We start from the raw sequence: 23143 nt of genomic DNA, 5'->3' as shown, positions 1-23143 counted from the left end.
TATATTGTTACAGAACTGAACTATTTACTCTTATTTTTAAACATTCATTAAGCATGCTTATTGGACTTAATTATTACACCTATTCTAATGCTTTGTGTCCTGCATCACATACATGTAATTTGACATGTAACAGTTACCCTTACCTGGAGTTTTCTCTATTATTCTGTCTTCTGTTTGTTCATTTGCTTTCTGAAAAAAGAAAAGACTTCACAATTAAGGTTTCCTAGTTTTTCTGTTTAAAGTGACATCATTCCAAGCAGCTGGTGAAGGTCCGTTTTCGGAGCAGCTGCATGGACTCTCCTGGAAGGATGTGGCTAGTTACTGTGAGGCAGCTGGCATCACAGGGTAATTATAAATATGGATAGTTATCTAATTATATCTGTTTGACTTTTGTAAGGATAAGGTTCAGTCTTCTGTGCCTGTGTATTTCAGATGTCGTTTTGCTGTCAGTACAGTGTATAGAGACAGGATTACTTGACTTTTTGTGTAGTTCCTAATACGAGGCAGAGGTTTTTGGGTGATGGTCTCTATCTCTCCACCTTTCAGTATCCTTATTGTAGAAAACTGCGTGTTTATCCCTGTTTCTCTCCATAAATTGATGGGGGAAAAGGGAAATATCTTCAGCTTCAGGGAATGAAACTCGGTGGATATTTTGGCATTCAAATCCACAGCCCCTAGCCCTGCACCTGCAGTTAGGTGGCTAGTGGTAGATACACGTGTCCTCTCTGTCTCGGAGAAGCGCACGTCCTAGAGAAGTGCTTGAAGCAGCGTGTTTGCAAAGGGGCCAGGCTAGCGAAGGGAATCTCTCCGAAGTCTCTAGGAGAGATCGGCGAGCACCGCCTTGGAGGTGGAGGGCAGGAAGAGGACCTTCCCTGCGCGCCCGTCATCCAGGGCGCCGCTGCCCGTGGCCCTGCAGCATCCCTGTCTTCAGGGAACGTCCCCCACAAGGCATTCGGGAGAGGTGAAGGGAAAAAGGAGGAGTGCATTCAGTTATAGAAAACAATATATTTTATACAGCACTGACTTGACCAGAGAGCTTAAGTTGGCTCCTGCTGACACTCAGTGGGGTCCCCACTGGGGTGCTTCAGGCTTAATGCAGGTGCTGTGGGCGAGAGGTGGCAGCCGCTCCGGAGTGTTAGAAGGGAGAGGGAAAAGAGGTCAGAGTGAGCTCTCTTTTGTCAGCCCTCATTTACACAAGGAGGACTATATTGCAGTGTAGTGTCTTTCAGGACCATTACAATCACCTTGTGGACGTTTTAGTGGGAAACAGTGGAAGAAAGCTGTTTTTTGACATTAGTGAGCAGGATTGAGTGAGCAATCATGGGGCAGAGTGAAATCTTTGGGAGAGAGGCATGGTGACACTTACTTCAAGCTTGTGTTCTGCAAGAAACAGGCAGCTCTGCTTTGAGGCAGCTGAGGGCAAAAAAAGAGATTGTGCGTGGTGACCTGAGCTGGTAGAGCAAAGCAGCGCCTTGAGCAGGAGAAGGCTTCCTCTGCTGGAGCAGACCCTCCGCCTGTGCTGAGGGCGGTTGGACTCCGGGCTGCGTGGCAAGACTTGGCTCTTCCTTGATGTTGATGATTGTGCTGTTTATATGCCTGTATTACATTACTACATCTGCCAAAAAAAAAGAAAGGCAAAATCATCATGTTTCCCCATCCTAAATCCATGCTGAGTGCTGCCCGTAACCTTCCTGTCTTTCATGTGTTTGGAATTGGCACCAGGATTAGTTGTTGCTCCATCACCTTCCCAGGACTGGGGTGATGCTGACCAGTTTGTAGCTCCCTGGATCCTCCTCCTTGTCCTTGTTGACCATAGGGATGATATTTGCTGTCTTCCAGGCTTAGGAGCCTTCCCCAGTCATCACTACCTTGCAAAGACGTGCGAGAGTGGCCTCGCAGTGACATCAGCCAGCTCCCTCAGCAGATGCACGTCGATATAACGCAATCTAAACTTTTGTTCTTGTTTTGAATTATACTGAGAATTATTAAGAAAGTGGTAGAATTTTGATGTTCTCCTTTGTTGGAAACCGGTTGCGTGCTTTTAAAAAGCATTTGGTTTATATAATTCTTAACTTACCCTTTTTAAACCCAAGAAGTGGCCAGAAGCAGAAGAGGCGAAGATAGATGTAGGCAAAATAAATAAGTGAATAGAAAGATAGTTCAAAAGGAGTGCAACAAATGCATACCTCGCAGCAGAAAAACAACGTCTCCCGCCTCTGTAGAAGAAAACAAGATAGTCTTTAAACAGAAGAAAGAACATGTGCTGAAAGGGAGGGTGAAAAGATGCAGATAGTTTGATGTATTTTGGTGAAATGTGTTTTACTGAGAGCGTGGCTTCGGTTATCCAGCTGTCTCAGGACTTGAGGTTGCTCCTCTGACTGGCGTCTCTGCTGCCGAGCAGGAGCCCCAGTGTCTCATGCTGTTCTGCTGACGGACTGCTGACCGCCTTCTTCGGGAAGAAAACGTGGTGCCGAGGCCCTGAAATGCTTAATGGCCTTAACAACTGTCATTTCACATCCATTAGGGCACCCCGGCAACAGGACAGCTCAAATCACCCTCACCCGCGCTGTGCTGTCGACTGCTTGGCCTTGGAAAATGCCACTTACTTACATATATGTGTGTATATATATATGTATGTATGTGTACACACACCCCCCCCCTATATATGTATGTATGTATATATATGAACCTAAGTGACTTTAAAACTCATTATCACCTGCAAGTGTAGAGGGCACAATCCTAGTTTGGATAACCCAGATTTTTAGATAACAAACAGTCTCCTCCTCTTCTGTATTCTTACTGTGTTGCTCTAGAAAATGACCCAAAGCTCTGTTTATTTTTGCAAGAGAAAGGAGCTGAGTCTTGTATAAATTGCTGCTTTGTGATCCAGTGCAGCTTACACAGGTGTTATAAAAGTTCATCCCACAGGACTATTAGCATTTCATTTTTATTTTCTGCCTTACGTTGAATTGCCACATCTAATCCCCTACTATACTTTTTACTGACTTGATATTTTAGAGGAGTATATTTGCTTTGGTGGTTTAGTGCTTATTTTCAGATCTGTTCAGTGTTGCTTTAAAACTCCACTAAAAGAATTTGGAATTTTTTAATGGGAAACAGCTAAATAAACAGATGTCTCTGTGTTCCTGGGTTCAGCAGAGTGTTTTTGTAACTACTAGGACATGTCTTAAAATATGTGGAGTTAGGAGTTATTAATTTATTCTTCAATTCTGAAGGGAAGAACACATTTAATAAAAGTAAGCAATGCAAGCTTTCACCTTCAGTGGAAAATATTTTTACAGCCTTATCTAAATGGAGAATTCATGCTCGACTGAAAGTAGAACCACTTGGTGATACCTAATCGTGACTAAGCTTTACGTTCTCTACATTCATAAATACCTACGTGGCTTTTCATTTTACAATTTAATAATGATGTTCTTCATTTTTGCATTGCTGGGCATGGTGGAGCGGTGTTTTTCACTGCGCTCCATCACGCTTCTGCATTTAGGGAGCGTGTTTTCATTGGAAGGTATGAAAGCTATATAGAGAAACGAGGTTCATGGAAATGCGCAAGTTTTCACCGGTGCTCGGCGAGTGTTTCTCAGGCCGGTTGCAGAGAGACCAGCTGGGCTGGGACCGTGCTCCCGAAGAGGCGTCCGGGTCCCTTCTCAGTCTGGCTGAGCAGGGGCTGGGGGCTTGCTGCGCTTTACAGGACTGCCTCCTGGATGCTGGTGAAGAATGAAACTTTAATGTTTTGAACCAGTAAAGAATGGGAAAATGTGTCAGGTTGCAAACTAATTTTGCAGGATAGGAATTGGTTTCGCTAGGTACTCAAATCTGTGCTTGCGGGGGAAAAAGATTTGCTCCGCTACTTTGCTGGTATCAGAGTAAGCTTAGTGCACGTGAAGGAAGTGCTCGTTTCCCTTATCCCTCTCTTCTACACATACTGTCTTTTATTTATAATTTACAGAATTTATGTAAGTCATTCTACAGTGCTTAAATAATTCTGTTGAAAGGGTTGCAAAGTGGGCCTCTTACAATTTTGGGTGTAGTATTTTTTAATATCTTGGTTTTTGCAAAAGCGAGACACACAAAACATGCTTTCTTTATATTAATCGTGCTCTGCAGATAGTATTTTGCATATTGTATTAATCAAAGCCTTTGCTATTATTTTGGTGTAGCAACTTCTTTCCTCTGCCTTAATGAATATTTTTAAATAATAGCTAAGATTTTGACTACTGTAATAAACAGTGCTGCAAGTGGACATGGAAGACCATAAAAAGAGCTTGTGCAAGGCTTATTTCAGAGGAGCTGAAATAAGTGACCGGTAGTGGAGACTTCCTCCCTCGGATGTTGTTTTCAGTAGTTATTGATGCTGTTGCCGGTATTCGTTTTGTCCGCAGCCCAGCGATACCCCCCAAGCGTTTCGCAGCAGGCTTCGCGCCCGGGCGGCCGTCCTGCCCGGCGCACCCGGCTCGCTCCGCCTGCGCCCGTGGCGTCCCAAACCCGCGCACGCTTGTTTCTGAAACGTCGCCGCTGGGGAAGCGGGCGTCCAGCTTTGCGCTGCGAGCGGGTTCGCTGGCTGCAGCTGTCCTCCAAGCGCAGAAGTCAGCTACAGCAGAGCTACCAAGGGTGAAAACGCGCCTGAATGCGCGTTTATCTCTCGCCACTCTGCTGTAATTCGTAGTGCGACGCCTTCCTTTCCAGCAAAGCCAAGGACTCTGACGACAGAGCTTTTAGATGCATCTTTTTCGTTTTTTTTTTCCCAGAGCTGCATTCTAGCATAGCTGTTTGTACTTGTATTTGTCCACGTTGTTTGGCAGTTCAAACCGCTTAGCTGTGCAGCTCGCTGGGAGGAGGGATCTGGGATGCGGCTGGGAACGCGGGATGCGCTAGGGCCCGCAGCGCTCGGCCAGCCCGCGGAGGAGGACTGCGCCGCGGGTGCTGGTGCTGGTGGTGCTGGTGGTGGTGCTGCTGGTGGTGGTGGTGCACGGCCCCAGCGCGCCAGGGAAGGGTGGGAGCGAGGGAGGGACGTGTCCTTCCGAACGGAGGGCGGCTGCGGAGCGCCGCTGCCGCTTTGCAGAGCTCCAGCAGGCCTTGGGTGAAGTAAAATAGCTGCAGCTTCCATTTCAGAGCTTGTCCTGTCCCTGTCAGCTGCTATTTTTGCCATGCAGAAGTGAGATTTAGGCTAAGGAAGACAGCTGTGTCATCAGCGTGTGGTGACAAAACTTTCACTAAATGCTGCTTTTAACTAACTATATTACAATAAAATCATTTGGCAGGAACAAGGCAAAGCAGCCAGTCACGTCGGTAAAACGCTGTGAGGCTCTACGAGCGAGTTGGGCAGGTAGTCATCCAAAACCTACGTAGGGCTTTCTGGATTTTATGAGAGGAAAAAGACGTCTGGGCTGAGAAGACCCTGGAGAAGTTCCCGGCTCGCTGGCGGGACGTGCCCGAGGTCTGCGCGTCCCCGCGCCGCAGCCCCGACGTGCTGGTGCTCCCCGCTGCCCAGTGGCAAGCTGTGTCGCTGGGAAAGGCTTAAAAAAAGGGGGGGAGGGAGAAAAATTGAAGAGAAAGGAAAACACGGCGTAGTCTGACGTTTTGCCCGCCGTTCTCTGCGCCTTTGCGCTCCGCTTGTGCAGGATTTCCAGCTTGTGCAGTAGCTTAATACTAACTGACTAACAAAACTGACTGTACAGCAATCAAAACCGTACTTTAGTTCTAATTCTCTACTTTCAGTTACTTATGTATTTCCAGACAATTAACTTCTAAGGCTGGAATTTTTCAGGCTTGGTCTTTGCCTAGAGGAAAGTACATCTCAGCGAGTTGGTAGGAAGAACTTAGACGGTTGTGTGTTGTTGACTGTGTATTCGTGACACACAGTTGCACTTTCACTGATGAGGATGGACAGGTTTCTTCTAATGGGCAGAGAAAGTGAAAATGGCAAAGGAGGGAGAACGCGTGCCGCGGAGAGGAACGGGGTCTCCTGGCTCAGTCTCCTCCACGTGTGACCTGCCGAAGAGTTCCTTCGTTCTGTGTCACGAAGGGTCATTCCCACGGTATTTCAACGGAAAGATATGTAGAAGCTCTGAGATTTTTCCACTGTCAAAAGCTGCCATTTTGAGCCCCAAGACTGTAAGCGTGGAAGTAAACATGGCCGTTTTCAGTAGAGCAGCTCCCGTCTCTAAGGGTCTGACAGGTCAGGGCTTGGGTGATAAGATGGCAATGCGTCTGTTCAGATTTTCCCGTTTTACCCACAAAAGATATATGCAGAATTAAGATGTTGGAACAAAATTCAGTCCTGTAATTGAGGAATTAGCCTTAGAATTCGCAGAAAGTTTCAAATTAAAAAAAAAGAAAAATTGCTGTCAAATAATTTTGTTGTTAGTGAATGTCAGGAAAAGTCTTTATTCAACATATCTCTTAAAATTGTTTTCACAGGAGATATTTTTCAGCACATTTGATAAAACTTATCACTGCTTCAAACAAACTATTTTTTAATAGGTATCGTAATACTAGTTTTAATGACACAATATGTGAGGAAATGACAAAAAGTTGAACTACTGAAAAGGTTACCTTTCTTTATAACAAAATACTTAACTTGTAACTTCCTCAATTTTTACTTTTAGTCCTATCTTGAACATTGTTTGACATTCAGTGTCCAGACTTCAGGTACCTTTTGATGGGATTTATGGTTTAGCTTTGTTGATTTAAGCTAAATATAATTTGATGGGGGTTAATTATTTATGCTAATAGGAGGTCTCCAGGGAGCCTCAGCTGGCACAGGCGGACGCAGACAGACGGACGCGTTCTGTGCCCGCGCGGAGCGCGTGCGTGGTACCGGGAGGGAGGCCGCCCCTGGATGACGCCTCTTGGCCAAGTGCAGCAGGAGCTGCTAGCTGTCTTTGCTGGCTGCCCGAGGAGGGCTTGTACCGCAGAACATTGATTTTCCAGCGATGGAGAGCCGGAGTGCCGGGCCGTTGCCCCGTGATGCATGGCTCTAGCGGTAGACTAAGTGCTTTAATGGAGTCTTTGGTCGTAGTACCGTAGCTGCTGCTGCGTTCGCAACCATGATAAATAGAGTAATCAAGGAACTGATGGGCTTTTAGGTGCCTGGTCTGATTTTTCCAGCTAGCTAAAGCGTTTGGAAGAGTTATGGCTAGCTTTGATTATTTCCTGTCTGCTTACTGTGTGGAAGTTACCTGAGGGGTTATCCGAGTACGACGAGAGCTTTCCATGGCCCCCGAAGCGCTCCGGTGTTATTCACGAGCAGGTGAACCGGAGACCTCTTAGCATCCAGAGCATCCCCGCCAAGCACCAGTGCTGATGTGACAGTGGCCAAAGGTGTGATGACGGTCTACTTGATAATGAAGATATATAGCTCAGCTCCGTATTTTATTTGCGGAGGGAGCACGTTTCCTGAACGAAGATAGATTTTAGCTGCGTGCTGTTATTGTAAAAACAGCGCTCACGGGCAAAATCGCCTTGTATCCAGCTGTAGCTGCTGATGGGTGCTGAGCAGTGACCGTCAGCGGTAGCTGAAGCCACAGAGGCAACAGGCCTGTGGAAAACCCAACCACGCTCCTGGGGAACCACGGACACCATCCTTTCCCCTGCAAGCCCAGCAGTGACCACGGTCTGATTTAATTGCTCCCATTCAACCAGTATCAGTTATTATCACAAATACATTGGGTAACTCCTAAAATTCATTAACAAAAGTCAAAATTCATGCTTTGCTGGAGAATTTTGGACTTAGATTTGGATCTTGTGTTCATGGCTCAGATCCATCCTTACAGCTACAACTTATTGACTGGAGTCCTACATGGTCTTCCAGGTCTGTTCTTGGGTTTATATTTGGGAAGTCAGTGACATACTGTCAGTGTGGCCATGGTCCCAAAATGTGACCCAAAATGTGAAACATGGGAAGAATAGCTGGGGTTAGTTGTACCTCATAAAAGTGGGGAGGAAGTAGTAGAGTCTGACTGCACACCCTCGAGCGGCCAGTAGCCAGGCACAGTATTAGGGCTTTGTATATGAGGGAGTGCTACACTAAAGCAAATGTATAAAATTCATTTCAGAAGTTTTAGCATCTTTGGCTGGTGGTAGCTTCTGTGAATCTTTATCATTTAGGCCCAAATCAGATCACAAAGAATACTTCTAGGAAACAAACAAAATAAATCCCCAACACCAGAAGGACTTTTGACACAACTTGTAGGGCTAACGCAAAAACAAAATCTAGTAGCTGAATGAACAGAAGATGATTTCCAGCTGAAGCCTGCGTTGTCTTTCACAGTATTACACAGATAACGTGCTGAACCAGCTGAGATGCAGCAATCAATAAATCTCCAGATAAATAGGCTTCATAGACAGTTTTATTGTTTGGGAGAGGAATTGATTCTTTTGATCTTTTTTTTCTGCCAGCATCAAGTGTGCTTGCAAAATTTTTATATTAACATAAAAGTCAACTACTTGACATAGTTTAAAAAAACAGGTGATATGCATTAAATTTCACTTTTGGGGGGATACGCACCTTGTGGAAAGGTATTCTTTCCCCAGCAGTTAGGAGCATGCACGTATGGGTGAGAGGACGTTACACATTAGGTGTGACATGTACGCTAAGATTTTTACACTTCCATTTAAGCACAGGGGATCAGATGCAAATACGATAAGGCCAGATCAATGCTGTCCTCTCGCATAGCTATCCAGATCCCTGCAGATCCCAAAGGCCCCAAGCTCCGACCAAAACCTGCGGTTTGCTTAACCTGTGCACCTGGAGTTGGACAAGCCGTCAAGGCAAAGAGCATTTTGAGAGCAAACCTTGCATCTGGTAGGGTTGGCAGGTGTTGTGGTGTTGCTTTATCCTCGCGCTGATCCTCACAAGTGAGTGAAAAGCCTTGAGGAAATCAAGTCAAGTGAAAGACGGAGCAACGTCCCGATGGAAGGGGGTGAAACACGGAGCTCGCCCAGGTCAGCACCCGCTCTGCCGTGCGGGGGATCTCTGGGGTAGGCTCTTTTCTGAGGAACCACGAGTTCTGCCGCCTTCCAAAAACATTGGTGACTTGGGCTCGAGCTACGCAAGTGATGTAAGAAGCCTCCTCACCTGTTCCAAAGGCAAAGGTTTGCAAAAGTAATCACCTCCTTAAGTCATTAACGTTAATGGGTTTCCAAAGTACAGGCGCTCTCTGCAGCAGCTATTTTTGGCTAAGAGGTGGTGCTCTGAATTTCGGAGACGCTCGGGTTAGCAGGGGAATAGGTGCTCACGTACAGCCGTCGTGACTGCAAGTGTGGTTGAAAAACGGTGCAGCAGGGGCAAAGGCCAACGATGGAGAGCCGCCACGCCGCGCCGCGCCGTGCCGCGCTGTGCCGGGAGGGCAGCCCGGCGCTGCTGCCTCTGCTCGATGCCCCGTTTATTCATGTTCCTCTGAGGAGGAGGAGGAGGAGGAGGAGGAGGAGGAGGAGCACGCGGCGGTCCGCGAGCGGTGCAGCCCTCGGGCCGTGCGGGCGCCCCGGGCTGCGGGCAGGCGCCCCCGTTCAGCTCGCCGCGAGCGAGCAGGGTGCCCGAGTTTTTGTTTTTATCCAGTTAAAATGCGTTACAGGAGTGTTGTCCTTGTCACGTGCATAAATCGGTATTTCTGATGCCAGCACAGTATTAGCAGTTATTGGGTAGCTGTTGTATTCTGAGCGCTCAGGGAAGAGAGCAGGAGCTGTTTCGTTTTGGTATTGCCAGCCCACCTCTCCAGGACACGATCGTAGCATGACTGCATGGCTATTTTATTTATTGGGGTTTGCTTTTTGTTTTTTGGTTTTTTGTAGTTACTCATCGGTTGCTCAGGAAGACAACTTTCATTAATAATCTCGCCCTTTTCTAGCCTCAGAGGTTTGGAGTGGAGCTCCACCTGATAAGACTATTCTTGCTTTTGGCAAAATCAGGGAGTTGCATTGCACAGTGTCCTGCCAAAGCTCCTTCCAGCCCGTGCCATGGGCTGCTGCAGGCGCGGCCTGGGAGTGGCCGAGCTGGTGGCTCTCACGGAGGAGAGCGGTGGGGACGTGGCGAGGACGCCTACCACGAAGGGCTTCCTTACGGTTGTGGGACGCGACGTCTGCGTCCTCTGCGCACCTCGAGAGCGTTTTACGGGCTGTTTCGGGGCAGGGACGGTGTTAAGGCGCCGAGGGATCCCGTTGCTGCGTGTGCCCGGGGCCGGCACCCGCGTCTGGTCCGCAGTCTCCACCTTTTTCAGTTGGGCTCATCCAAGGAGAGATGACGCAGGGATGGAGAAATGGGTGAGGTAAAAATGAGGCGTCCTCTTCGAGGACTTTAACACAACGCAGACTGGTTTATGTGGCAGAACAGCCAGGTCCTTAATCACAAATAGGCAGAGTCCTGGGGTGTTTCTGCAGGAGCTGGGAACGCTCGGCTTTCTCCCGCGTCACCAGCTGCACGTGCAGACCAGCATCTTGCAGGATTGCCAAGGTGCAAAGGAAATCTTGTTAGATTTCAATTCAATTTTTCCTCAAATCTCATTAAAGTCTTTAAATCTTTCTTCTGCCGCTTGCCCTTAGCCGTTTCGCAGGTTTGCGTTGTGAAGTGGCTTCTCGAGCAGGAATACGATACTTTCTCGCTCCCTTCCGTGGTGGTTTGATGGTTGGTGGATATGGGTTTCTAGCTGCTTTGGGGGCCAGAGTAACTAGAGGTTGGAACAACTTCAAAGTCAAAATTGTGACCTCCGAATATAGGAGAGCGCGAAGGTAAGAGCAGGTGGTGCGGGGGGCACCGATACCGCGCGGGCTTCAGCCCCGGGCTCGGGTCGCCTCTAGACGAGAGCGCCGCGCCCCGATCCTCCCCGCCCCTGCGGGAGCTGCGGGGCTGGTCGAGGGAGGAAATGGCATAAAGTGCAGAGAAGTAGAAAAATATTCAAAAAGAAGGCGGGGGGGATAACATGTAACTGAAACTCAGCTGAAAAACCTACAAGTATTTTCCTTAGGGTAAATAAGTCCGATTTTGATGGCTGAAGAGTGAATAGATTGCCATATTTAATGAAGTGGCTTGCTCTCGCATTAAGATTTATTGTTCAAATTATATTATTACTATTGCTCTTAATAGGAAATTACGTTTCAAAAGTGCTGCTATTGATGTTGTCATTTGGAAGTGCATATTCCTGTTATGGTAGGCTGCATTTTCTCTACCCACCTGTGAAAATACAACCTTTTCCTTTGCCTCTGGTCTTTTCAGACAGGACTTTTTTTTTTTCCCCCAAGAAAAGCTTAAAATCCTCTGTTGCTTAGTAAAAACACTTTATTAAGGCAGTATGTTTTGTCAGAAACAAAGCAAAGTAGGAACATAGAAACAGCCTTTGCTTGGCATCTGAGCCAGTAATGCTTTCTGAGACCAGTTGGCTACATCTTGAAATTTGCAGCAGAAATATTCCATGAGAATTCACGTATTTGTTGATAACTTCAGTTCACCCATGCCTACAATATCATTGCTGGTCGTGTGCAGGACAGAAAATCCTGAGTGTGGAGCTCAACATCTGTGAGTTTAGGGGTGTACAGAACAACTGAAAACTGAGGAAGACCCATATTTTTTGTATTTTAAAAGTTTAAAAATACAGAGATGTGGCATTTCTAAGAAACAGGTATGGAGGAACATCGGTGGTTTTAACTTCGTGGTGTTTGGCGAGTTCATTCTGTGTCCCGGCATTCCTCATTTGTATATCTGCCCCTATTTCTCCCATGTAAAATACTTAAAATGAGCTTTTAAGGTATAACTGCAGCTGGCAGCGTACATCTCTATCGTACAGCGTATATTACTGCTGTGCGTTGTCCTTTTTCAATAACTTACGTGATGTGTTGCGTGTCAGTTATTCTTGATCAACCCAATTTCAGCGGCTAGTTGCTCTTTGGAATTCTTCCTCCCTTTAGGACCATGTATATTTAGCTCAGCTCCTTCATGAAAAAATACGCTGAGGATGCCTGACCAGTGTTGCTTTCTTGACATTTTTATGTAACTGGCAGGGAGTCAAACTGAAATTAAGGCACAGATGTTGCTTCCCCGTATTTTTTATGAGTTTCTGGAGGGAACGTCGCACGTGAAGCTAGAAGAGCAACGCAATAGAAAGTCCAGCGAGGGCACGTTCTGAGGTTGCCAGCTGGGTCCTGCCGGTACCTCTCTGTGGAGCCTACGTACCCCTGCGCGGGCTAACAGGCTTCATTTCCTTTCTCATCAGTTCCAAAATAAATTCTAAAATTTTCTGTGTTGTTTCAGTTGTTAAATAATTTCATATATTTTCATGGAAACCTACTTTATGCCGTGACCAAACTAAGTAGATCCAAGAGTTTTTGCTTCTCAGCCCCTCTCTCCAATGCAATAGTTAGTTTTTTTTTTTTTTTTTTTTTTTTTTTTAGTTTCTTGTCTCCACTTTGCTGGCTTGCAAGCAATGCAGAATTTGCTCCTGTGTATTTCCGTATTTCCTATAAAAATGGCAATTTCAGCTCTTACCAATGTCGATATCTGCAGTGAAACAGCCTCACCAGAGGCAGATTCGCCATGGGAAGGACTGGGATTAGCTGTATGCTTTGCAGACCAGATGAATGTTTCTTAACATCCGGATGTGCTTGCGAGCATGTTGTCCTCCTAGAGTAGTCCAACCTGGTATTTAGTAGTGTTTTTGTGTAAAGGAAAGGGCATATACTTGCAGATCGTACATGCTTAAATGCTTAAAAAGCATATTTCAACTTGTTCATCCATGACCTGGATGAAAGGACAGAGTGCCTCCTCAGCAAGTTTGCTGATGTTACCAAGCTGGGAGGAGCGGCTGATACACCTGAGGGCTGTGCTGCCATTCAGAGAGACCTGGACAGGCTGGAGAGCTGGGCAGAGAGGAACCTCCTGAGGTTCAACAAGGGCAAGTGCAGAGTCCTGCACCTAGGGAGAAATAACCCTAGGCACCGGGACAAGCTGGGGGCTGACCTGCTGGAGGGCAGCTCTGCAGAGAAGGACCTGGGAGTGCTGGTGGGTGACAGGTTGACCATGAGCCAGCAATGTGCCCTTGTGGCCAGGAAGGCCAATGGTCTCCTGGGGTGCACTGGGAAGCGTGTTGCCAGCAGGTTAAGGGAGGTGATCCTGCCCCTCTGCTCAGCCCTGGTGAGGCCTCATCTTGAGTACTGTGTCCAGTTCTGGGCTCCGCAGGACAAGAGAGACATGGAGCTACTGGAGCAAGCACAGCTAAGGTCCACTAAGATGACTAAGGGACTGGAGCATCTCTGCTGTGAGGAAGGGCTGTGACAGCTGGGCCTGTTCAGCCTGGAGAAGATAAGGTGAGGGGGGATCTTACCGACGTGATTAAGTATCTTAAGGGAGGGTGTCAAAGGGATGGGGCTGGACTCATTTCAGTGGTGCCCAGCAACAGGACCAGAGGCAACAGGCACAAACTGAAACACAGGAAAATGCATCTGAATTTGAGGAAAAACTTCTTTACTGTGAGGGTGACACAGCCCTGGAACAGGTTGTGCAGAGAGTTTGTGGAGTCTCTTTCTCTGGAGATATTCAAGGCCCATCTGGACATGGGCCTGGGCAGCATGGTCCCTGCTGGAGCAGGGGGTTGGACTAGCTGATCTTCAGAGGTCCCTGCCAACCTCAACCTTCTGTGAATCTGTCATCTTTGGCACTCTGTTATTGATAGTTGTGAAGTTGTTACACTTACCTTTACGAAACCTCAGATGTAAGAGCAACCAGGAAAGGCCCCAATACCTTATGATGGCCAGGGAGAACCTGCATTTAGTTATTAACTGGTTGCGTCATCAGCTAATGTAAATGGGGTTCAAGAGAGTTTCTCAGCTGATAACATGTGATGAGCCAGAATAGAAATATGAGATAGAGAAGAGACCTTAGAGACTTTCTCGCTAAATATAGATATCTTCCAAACTACTCTTCAGTATTCTATTAATTATTTATTCTTTTTTCCTTTTTTATTTTTTAGCATGACACTTCACATACATTAGATGAAATCATCTAACAGGACACAAATTGTAGTGCTAAGCATATTCAAAATGTTTCATTGTAGCTTGTTTCGTCTTTCTCATTATACCGCAGATGCTTTAAATTCACCCTGTATGCAGTAATGGGGATGAAATTTCCCACAGTGGAACATTGCTGACTTAATGTTGCATGATGAAATAGCATCGATTTATATTTAATATTTCTTTTCAAGCAGGCATCTTAGTGCAAGGATTCTCTGCTTGTGGCTGTTTCTCCCAGTACTGCTCCGCAGTCAAACCACGGCAGTTTTTTAAAGCTGTAGGAAATTTATATAATGCTTTATACTGAGTAGCTCGCATGAAACGGAATTTATTCCTGGCAGACCTGAGAGTTTACAACACACCCCGCACCCATTCCCCGGGCAGCTGCACGCGAGGGCGTACCGCCTGCCGGCGCCGAGGGCGTTCGTGCGCGTTACCCGTGCAAATCTGCACCAGTGTGCGGGTCAAAAAATGTTCAGTGGGGGCTGCGGCTGCGGCCCGCGAGGGAGGGCCGGCGGCTCCTGCGGTCACCGGCGCGGCTGTGCGGGCTGAGGCCGGGCAGCTCGGTGCACCAACGCGCCCGCGGGCGCCTTCCAGCGGAGCGGCGCCGCTCGGCGCGGCTGCTGCGATTAGTTCATCCGCAAAGCTCGCGGGAGCTAGGGCTCTGCTCTGAAAGAGGTTCCTAATTGAGAGGAAATGCCTCATTAGCGCTGAGCAGATCAATCTGAGAACATCAGTAAACACAAACAAAATAATTAGCGACTCTCAGGTAGCGCAGCAGGCTGCTCGGCGGTCGCGGTCGCGCCTCGGGCGCGCGGTGGGACAGCGGAGGGAGCAGCCGCGGCGAGGGGCCGCCGGCGTTCCCCTCCCGCGGCTCGGGGCCGGCGGGCTGCGCGCCCCGGCGCCCCGCACGGACCCCGTGGCCTGCGCCCGCTGCTCCTCGCCTCCCGGGGAGATCGAGGAGATCAAACTGAGACCTGCTGAGGCCAGACTACGTACGTGGAAACAGCGGGCGTACGGTTTTTGGCAGTGGAAGTGTTATTAAAACGACGTGAGAGGAGCACCAGGAGCTGCACGCCCCCAGACCAGGTAGAAGATGCAGACGTGTGTTTCTTCGCTGGCGATGACGGCCGTCGGGCCACGAGGTGGAAGCCCGCCGGGCGCCGGCGTGGGCCTGCGTCGGAAAGCCCCGTGGGAACGGCCGTGGATTTTCCTCCAGTTACCTCCCCGGCTCGCGCCGCGCGTGCAAACGTTTGCGTTCTCCAGGGAGCTCCTGTCTCCTCAGCGGCTCTCGGGGACGTTGCACCACTCGGCGACACTCTGAAAATGCACAAAATGATTTTTCATGGCTCAGTGAGCGGAGAAGAAGCGCGTAACAGAAAGAAAAATGCGTGGCTAATAATTTTTTGCAGATGGAGTGGAGAAGAGAGACGCTTTGGGGAGCGCTTGGCCATTTCAGCAGGCGGTTCTTGCTGGAAGCCACAATTTTCAAGGTGTAGCTGGCTGTGTCTTAGAAAGGGACTAAAATTACCAACGTGATTTTGTGTTTGCACAGATTTAACTGGGTTTATTATGTCCCTGTGAAGCTGGAGATGCTTGCAGCCGGGGCCAGCAGCTGGGGTTTGTGCCAGGAAAAGATGGAGAGCAGCTCAGCCCCAGCGTCCGGGCTTGCTAACGGGGGCGTATGGCCTGCGGGGAGAGCGGCCCACCAGCTTCCTTGCTAGCAGACTGCTCTTTCCTCGCCCGAGCTGCCGTTAAGCTTTTGCTTGAGCTCTTCCGGGGAATACTGCGCAGCGTGGACTGCTCTCCACGCGCGCCAGTCCCGCCCTTGCGGCTCGTGGCGTCCCCGAACGGAGCTGCACGCCGGAGCAGGGGCTGTGACCTGCTGTGGTGTTGCCTGGCTCTTGGGCATTAACACTGGGTGTCCTTGCTTATTTATTTACTTATTTTGCTTTGCAAAATTTTGCTTTTGCTTTGGCCTGCCATGAGAGGCAACAGCAAGCTTTGCATTACTTCAGGCACCAAGAGAAGGTAGGAAGACGTGTGAACACCTGCAGGCTGCAGGGAGTCGGGGCGTAGCGGGTGCAGAAGTCCTTTTTCAAAAATGTAAGTTATTTTGATTCGACTATTAGAGTTGTCTCCACACTAGCACCCACGTTATTACAATTTTGAATATATTACGTGTGATGTTACTACATAAAGCTGGAAGCTTTGAACGGTGACATTTTTATTGAGTGCTTTCGTAGAGTTTGTAGTTCATAGAGAAAAGTTGTAAATGACACCGGCTTTTTTTTCATCCGGAACTGCACGAAGGACTGTGTATACGAGACCTTGTAAAGTCGTCGTCTTTTTTATTTTTTCATTTGATGGCTGCCGATCTGGCTCGGCTGCGGCGGAAGACGACGCGCGCTCGAGCGCAGGCCGCCTCGGCGCTCCGGCGTGCGTGTTTCTACGTGCGTCCGCGCCGCGAAGGTGCGCTTTTCCTGAGGGCGTGCTCCGTGCTCGGGGCTGCCGGCCGCCTGCCTGCCTGCGCAGAGCAGCCAGCGGGGCCAGCGCCGCGGGGCCGGGGCGCCGCTGCTGGTGCGGGGGGGGCCGGGTTCTCCGGGGGTCCCTTCCCGCGCAGGGAAAAGGCGTTGGCAAACCTCTGAATCGGGAAAAACGCCGCCGCGGAGAGCGGGGGGCTCGGGGCGCACCGCGGTCGAGATGCTGCTGAGCGGTGCAGAAGAGCAGCCGCAGGAAGGTGCTGCGGTTCGGGGCTGATCAAAGAAAGCAGAGCAGATTCGTTTAAAGTTTGTGCAAAGTCCGTGGTGGAGGACGTACACCAAGCCTCCGAGGACGGAAGGAGACGTGGAGAGAACATTCGTTATCTCCAAAAATTGGAATCGATTTTACGTTAGCTCGCGTCGCTCATACATATTCCAGGAGCTAACTGCAGCAGCAGCGAATTACTGCACAAAACCAAGAAAATTCTGCTGTGCCCTTTCTAAAGATTGTGGTTATTTTGAAACATCATAGGCATTTCTGCCTCCATATAGATATATAATTTTTGTAAAATTCTGAAATTGCTGCCAGGAAATGAAGCCTAATGAACGACTGTATATTTGCGAGAAAGATATTCTGCCTGTTTTTCTACTTGTCTTCCTGCAGCTGTGTTTATTTGCCGTGGGAGCTGCCGGGAGCAATAGCATGTAACACCACGTGTTTTAGGTAGGCACCTGAACGACGCCTTCTGGAAGAGCCAACCATTTCCTTCGTATTATTTTAGGCCTGCCAAAAACCTGAAAATTTAAGAAGTGCTCTATTACAGGGCTTCAGAAACTTGTGGCCTGGGGGGCGTTGAGAGGAGTCCAGTGCGGCCGAAGCACTGGTGCAGTCCAGGGAAGGGGCTGGGGTTTGATTCGCATTCCTTGCATCATCGTCGAAATGTCCTGATGTTTTTATTTTAAGCTAATTCATGGAACGTAGATTTGCAGAGCGGCAGCCGGGCCCCGGCGCTGGGTGCTCGCTGGCGCTGCAGGGAGGCAGGATCGATGCCGGCAGCAGCCAGGGTCCCCCCCTCGTCCTGGCCGGGGACCGAGGGCGCGCATGGGGGTCCTGCGCTCCCTCCGAAACGCTCCCGGAGCGGGGAGGTGCTGCCAAGGCTGGGGGGTGGCAGATGGCTCTGCAGAGAAATCTGCTGCAAGCGAGAGCGACGGGGGCTGGAAGCCACCCTGACTCACTCGAAAGGAGGGAGCAAGGCAGAGCCTTCCAAAATAATGTGCTTTTCTGGGAGGGGGGGGCAGTGTGAAAAATACCAGGGCAGATCCTCAGCATAAATCACAGTCACTGCATTAAATGTGCATTAAACAGTTCTTGGGGGGGCAGCTGAGAATCTGACCCATTTTTTTTGGAAAAATATGGGAAATAGCACTGCCAAATTCTGTGTGCTGAACACAGAACAGCCATTCCAAATGCTGCAGCCCTCTTTTTTCCCTTTTTTTTCCCTTTTTTCCCCCCTTTCCTTAAGTGCTTCATGCAAAGCCGGGCGAGTGAGCTCCCAGGACGGTAACCGCTCCTGCCTGCCTTGACGTGGGAGCAGCATCAGGACGTGCCCTGGCACTTTGCTCAGCACGCCGGCTTTATGCACTGCGATAATATGTGCTAATCATAGCTCGCTGCCGGCCTGGTAAGCATCAAGGCTAGCTGTCTGCAGGATGTCAGAAAACTGCGCATGTATGAGTGATTAAAAATTGCCCTAAGAACAGGACCAGCTGATAAAAACAACAAAAAAATTGGCTGTCACTACTATTTTTTAAGTGTCAAGATATAGCTCCTGGGAGAACAGTGCAGTCGGAATAAACCAGGGAGGTATTTATAGTACCGGAGCATAAACAGCGTCTAAATCGAGTAGCAAAGCAGAAGCCTGGGTTTGCTATTCAGTGCGATGAGAAATTAAGATGTTTAGCCTCAGACTGATGCCTGACTTGCATAAATGTGTGCTTTCTTACTTGCCGGACCCTGCTCTCCCCCTCGCTTTCTGCGTGCGTGGCTATCTGCACGCGTGGTTGATTTGTTTAATCCCTGACCTCCTTTCCTTCGAGCAGCGTACAGGTTTCAGCAGTGAGTGGGGCTGAGCCCTGCCTTCTGCAGAAAGCACGCTGCAGGTTTGCTGCGTGTCGCCGCCTCCTCCCCGCGCGCGTCGCCCGGAGCCGGCGGCGGTCCCGGTGCCGTGGCGTGGGAGCTGCGGGTTTTGGGGGAGCGTAAGTCTGCGGCTGAAATGCTGCGGGAGGAGCTGGCACTGGCGGGGCAGCGCCCCGGGGCCCCAGGCTGGCAGGGAATTAGTAGGCTTCAGGGTTATCAGGATCGGCCAGTAACCACGCTCCCCTGTTGCACCCCGCGCACCTGGGTGCTCCGGCGCACTGCCCAGGCCCCTTCTCTGAGAAACGCTGGCTGCAAATGTACCGTTTTTTTATGCTTCAAGCTGATTTATCATCACTTTAATAAAAATTGCACTCTGAAATTCTGATGGAAAAGTGTTAATATGAAAAATAACCGTTCCAGCAAGAGAGATGGGAACTCTTGGCGTTTAACCACACGCTGTAACCCCTCAGAAACGCCCGCAGTGGGCTGCGGTGCCCAGGTGTGCCCGGTACGGTGAGCCGTGTTAACGGGCCTGCAGTGCAGGCTGAGAGGAACGGCTTGCGGGCGTCCGTCGCTGTGCGTCTTTTCAGCGAACCACGGAGCCGGCTTGGAGCTCCGATTTTGAGCGACTGTGTTCTGGCTTACCACACTGTTCAGACATTTGTTTTCATTTAAAATCCGCAGCAGGTGAGCGCGCAGGTGCTGGCAGCGGGACTCCGCGCTGGTCCCCAGCCGAAGGCGAGCGAGAGCAGCTGGCCCCCGCCTCGTTCTTGCAGCGCCCCGATGCCGCTGCAGAAATCACGCGCCTGCCTTTTCCCAAGGCGGTGAATGTCCTTGGAGTCCTGCAGGAGCACAAAACAAAGTCGGGATATTTTTACTGTAGGAAAGGCCTTCCCTGGAGTACAGCAAACAGTGGCTTTGCAGCCGGAGGTTTTGAAGTAACGGGGAGGGTTTCGGTGGGCGCCTGGTTGGGTTTTCCCGCGGGCGCGTGCCTGCCCCGCGGGCGCACGTTACTCGTGGACACCTTGGTGACATCTTAACAGGCCCCTTAGCACGATGAGGGCAGTGAAGGATCTTTCCGTATCCTGCCGGTGGATAACTTCTTTGGAAAATAAAATGCAAAATCTTTCGTAACAAGAGGAAAAGAGATTCGCCTGACGCTAACACCCTGGCCTGTGAGCTGGAGCCTGGGCACGAGCCCGGAACGATCCGTTCGTACGGAGCTGCAGGATCCTCCCCTCAGCCGCTGCAGTTTTCCAGTAAATAGGGATAGGATATTCGTCCCCGCCCAGTGGCTCGTTCTTTTGTGCTTTCAAAAGCTTTTTTATTTTGCCCCTGACTTAAAGGCAACTGAAATGCAGATGGATTTTTCCGGGTAGAATGAACTCAGTGCTAATTTTTTGAAACTTAGAAATCAGCCTAGAAATTGTGGGTCGGTGAACAGATCGCTGCAGAAGCACCTGAAGAGAGATAAGTGTATTTCATAGTACATCCTTCCTTCTCTCTGACGTATTGAAATGCATTAACATGAGTCCAGTTTGTGCATATAATACATAAAATACATATTTTTATATATATATATATATATGTTCATGTGTATGTGGAATAATTTGGTAATACTTTAAGATTTGACAAATCCAACTTTGCATTATTTATAGTTAGCAGCTCTTACTAATTTAGTGCCAGGATTATCAGCGTAACCCTGTATCTTCCCTTTGTCAGCAGCACCTTCAAAACTGTCCGTAATAACAGACATGAATTATTCACGCAGTTGTGCTCCTTGCTCTATTTTTGGCTCCTTTCACATTGCAGATGACAATTTAATAGCTGCCGTATGTAAATGATAGACACGTCAATGTCTTTTCTTTTATACATTTAAAAAGATAAAATACATTTCCTGGAAATGTTCGAAAAACCCCCCTGTGCATCCAAAATGTCTCCCTCGCTGGTGACAGTTTTCCTTTCGTGTCTACCGCAGGGATGACGTGCCAGGCCAGAACATCGTACACGGAGGATGAGGTGCTCTGGGGTCATCGGTTCTTCCCGGTTATTTCCTTGGAAGAAGGATTCTTCAAAGTTGATTATTCCCAGTTCCACGCGACGTTTGAAGTCCCGACGCCGCCTTACAGCGTGAAAGAGCAAGAAGAAATGCTCCTGATGTCCTCGCCCTTGATAGCCCCCGCTGTGAGCAACAGCAAAGAGAGGAATAATTCCGTGGAGTGCCTGGACGGGCTGGACGAAGTGGGCACAAAACTGCCTTCAAAACTGCAGAAAATAACTGGGCGGGAAGACTTCCCCAAAAAACTCTTACGGATGAGTTCAACGACCTCTGAGAAGGCCTACAGCATGGGTGACCTGCCCATGAAGCTCCAGCGAATAAGCTCAGTTCCTGGGAATTCGGAGGAGAAACTGGTTTCTAAGACCACCAAGATGCTCTCGGATCCCATGAGCCAGTCGGTGGCTGACCTGCCGCCCAAGCTCCAGAAGCTCTCCGGGGGCGGCGGCGGCAGGATGGAAGGCCACCTCCCGCCCAAACTCAGAAAAATGAATTCTGACCGGTTTACATAACTTCCCTAGGCGTCCGGGCGCGAGGGAAAGCTGGAGCTGCCGCCAGAGGCGGCGGGGCGGGGAGGCAGGCCCGCCGGAAGAGTGCATTCGCTGAATTACGTGTTCCCGGCACTGCGCGCGACCGGGGGGAGCGGCCCCCAGCTAACGGTGACCGTCCGTGTGTGCAAGTCTGCTGCTGTGACTGAAGACGCAACGTCCTGCTCGGGGTAATCGCAGCGCTGATGTTAACTGGCATGTAGTAGCACCACACGCATGCAATAATAGTGTGCAATTTTTGCATATAGTTTTATGGCATGATTCCGACTGTATTTATACTGTATATTCTGAACAATATGTAAAGGGGTGTTCCTTGCCCCTGTATTTCTTAAGAGTAAAAGTAGTAGGTAAAACATGCGAGTGGGTAACTTTCAGGTAAGTTATAACTTGATTTGAAAAATATTTATTTTTTTTCTGCTGTAGTTTGTGATGTTTTGTTCAACAAAGTAGTTACGGTGCATGTTTTTTCCTTAAAAGAAGGGTTGTGCGTATTAGTTAATTACTAACACCAGATCTGCTAGCCTTAAATTAACTGCTAGCTTCTCTTTTGCTTTAATATTTTCTTGGGTTTATATCTTTTCCTGCCTCTAGGTTACTGGAAAAAATTAAAATGTATTTCATAAGGCACTGCTTAAAAACGGATTATTAAGGCTAGAGGAAAAAGAAAATAAACAGATGAATAAAATGTACGCTTTAGCTATAATTAGTAAAACTTACTTAAAACTGAATTCTGTTCACAACTGTTAACATATAAGTTAAAGAAAAAAACATTTTAAAGCAACGACACGCGCTCGCTCGCAGCAGCGCACCGGAAGAATCCTGGGGACACTACTTCCTTCTCGCGGGGAAGGGCTGCGTGGGACGAGGCGCGAGGACCGCGGCGCTGCCCCGGGGGCGGCGGGAGTGGTGCTCGCCTCCGGCGTTTTTCCACGGGCCGTAGTAATTTGAGTGGCACTGCATGCTTTTTACACCTTCGGCTAAACTTAAGTCCTTTGCACGTTGCTGTCGAGGGGAGGCGTCTGTGTGATTCCCTGCGTGCTGGTACTGTGCTCTGGGTGCGTGAGGAGCAAATTTCTAATGGTGGAAGATTAAAAAAAAAAAAAAAATCTGAAGTTTTTTCCCCCGTTTGCTAACACGTGCTGAGGTTTACTTGTAAAATACCTTTTTTTTCCCCCCCACGACGTGCAAATTGCCGCCTCGAGCGGCGGGGCAGAGCGCCGAGAGCGGCCGGGGCTGCGCGAGCCCGGCGGAGGCGACGGCGGAGGCGGCACCTCCGGCGTGCCGGGACCGCAGGCGCGCCGCAGCCCGCACAGAGCGACCCGGAAAACGGGCGAGACCCGGCGGCGGGGGCAGTACTCTCGCTTGCCTTGAATTAATTCCACGGAAACTGCGCAGCTGCGACGACGTCACGGGTTGGCCGTCCTGCTCGCCCGGCCTCGCTGGCGCGCGGGTTGCAGTCTGCTCGGTACAGCAAGGTCAAAACACGTCTTTCGTAACCGGAGCGACGGTGCAAACGTGGATGGTACCTTTTTTAGTAACTCATCCCTGGAAGTTATTTCTCATTAATATTTCATTTTGATTCATGTTGCCGCTTCTTGTTGCCTCTAATTAACATTTTCACGCAGCCCCGACGCTTAAGCTGAGAAAAAAAAGTAGTCATCTGATTGCACAGCCGGTCTGTGTTCTCTGCTGCTGAAGTTATGCTTGAATTATAGTGTAAATTGTACATACCCAAATTAGAGTAACTAAATGCATTTTCTGGCATGCAGTCTATAACTGTATAAATGTACAAGTCTATTTGAATTATACAGAATAACAAACTCTCTTGTATTCATTAATACTGCAAGCTCAGTTTTATCTAAAGCTATATTAAACTTTAAAAAGTTGTTGGGTTTAAGCGTTG

At 49.0% G+C, this 23143-nt stretch overlaps 1 protein-coding gene across 1 annotated transcript in view; it reads left to right on the top strand.

The window, feature by feature from the left end:
• KCNJ3 (potassium inwardly rectifying channel subfamily J member 3) overlaps window positions 1-23137 on the top strand; it is a 41256-nt gene extending 18119 nt beyond the window's left edge. Inside the window, exon 3 of the mRNA XM_062578189.1 lies at window positions 20615-23137. Within this exon, the coding sequence (XP_062434173.1) occupies window positions 20615-21204 (590 nt within the window). The 3' untranslated portion in view covers window positions 21205-23137. The remainder of the gene's footprint in view (window positions 1-20614) is intronic.
• Window positions 23138-23143: the final 6 nt, after the last annotated feature.

Source organism: Rhea pennata, chromosome 6, assembly GCF_028389875.1.
Source record: "Rhea pennata isolate bPtePen1 chromosome 6, bPtePen1.pri, whole genome shotgun sequence".
Classification (NCBI taxonomy): Eukaryota; Metazoa; Chordata; class Aves; order Rheiformes; family Rheidae; genus Rhea; species Rhea pennata.
This window is presented reverse-complemented; position numbering and strand designations above follow the sequence as displayed.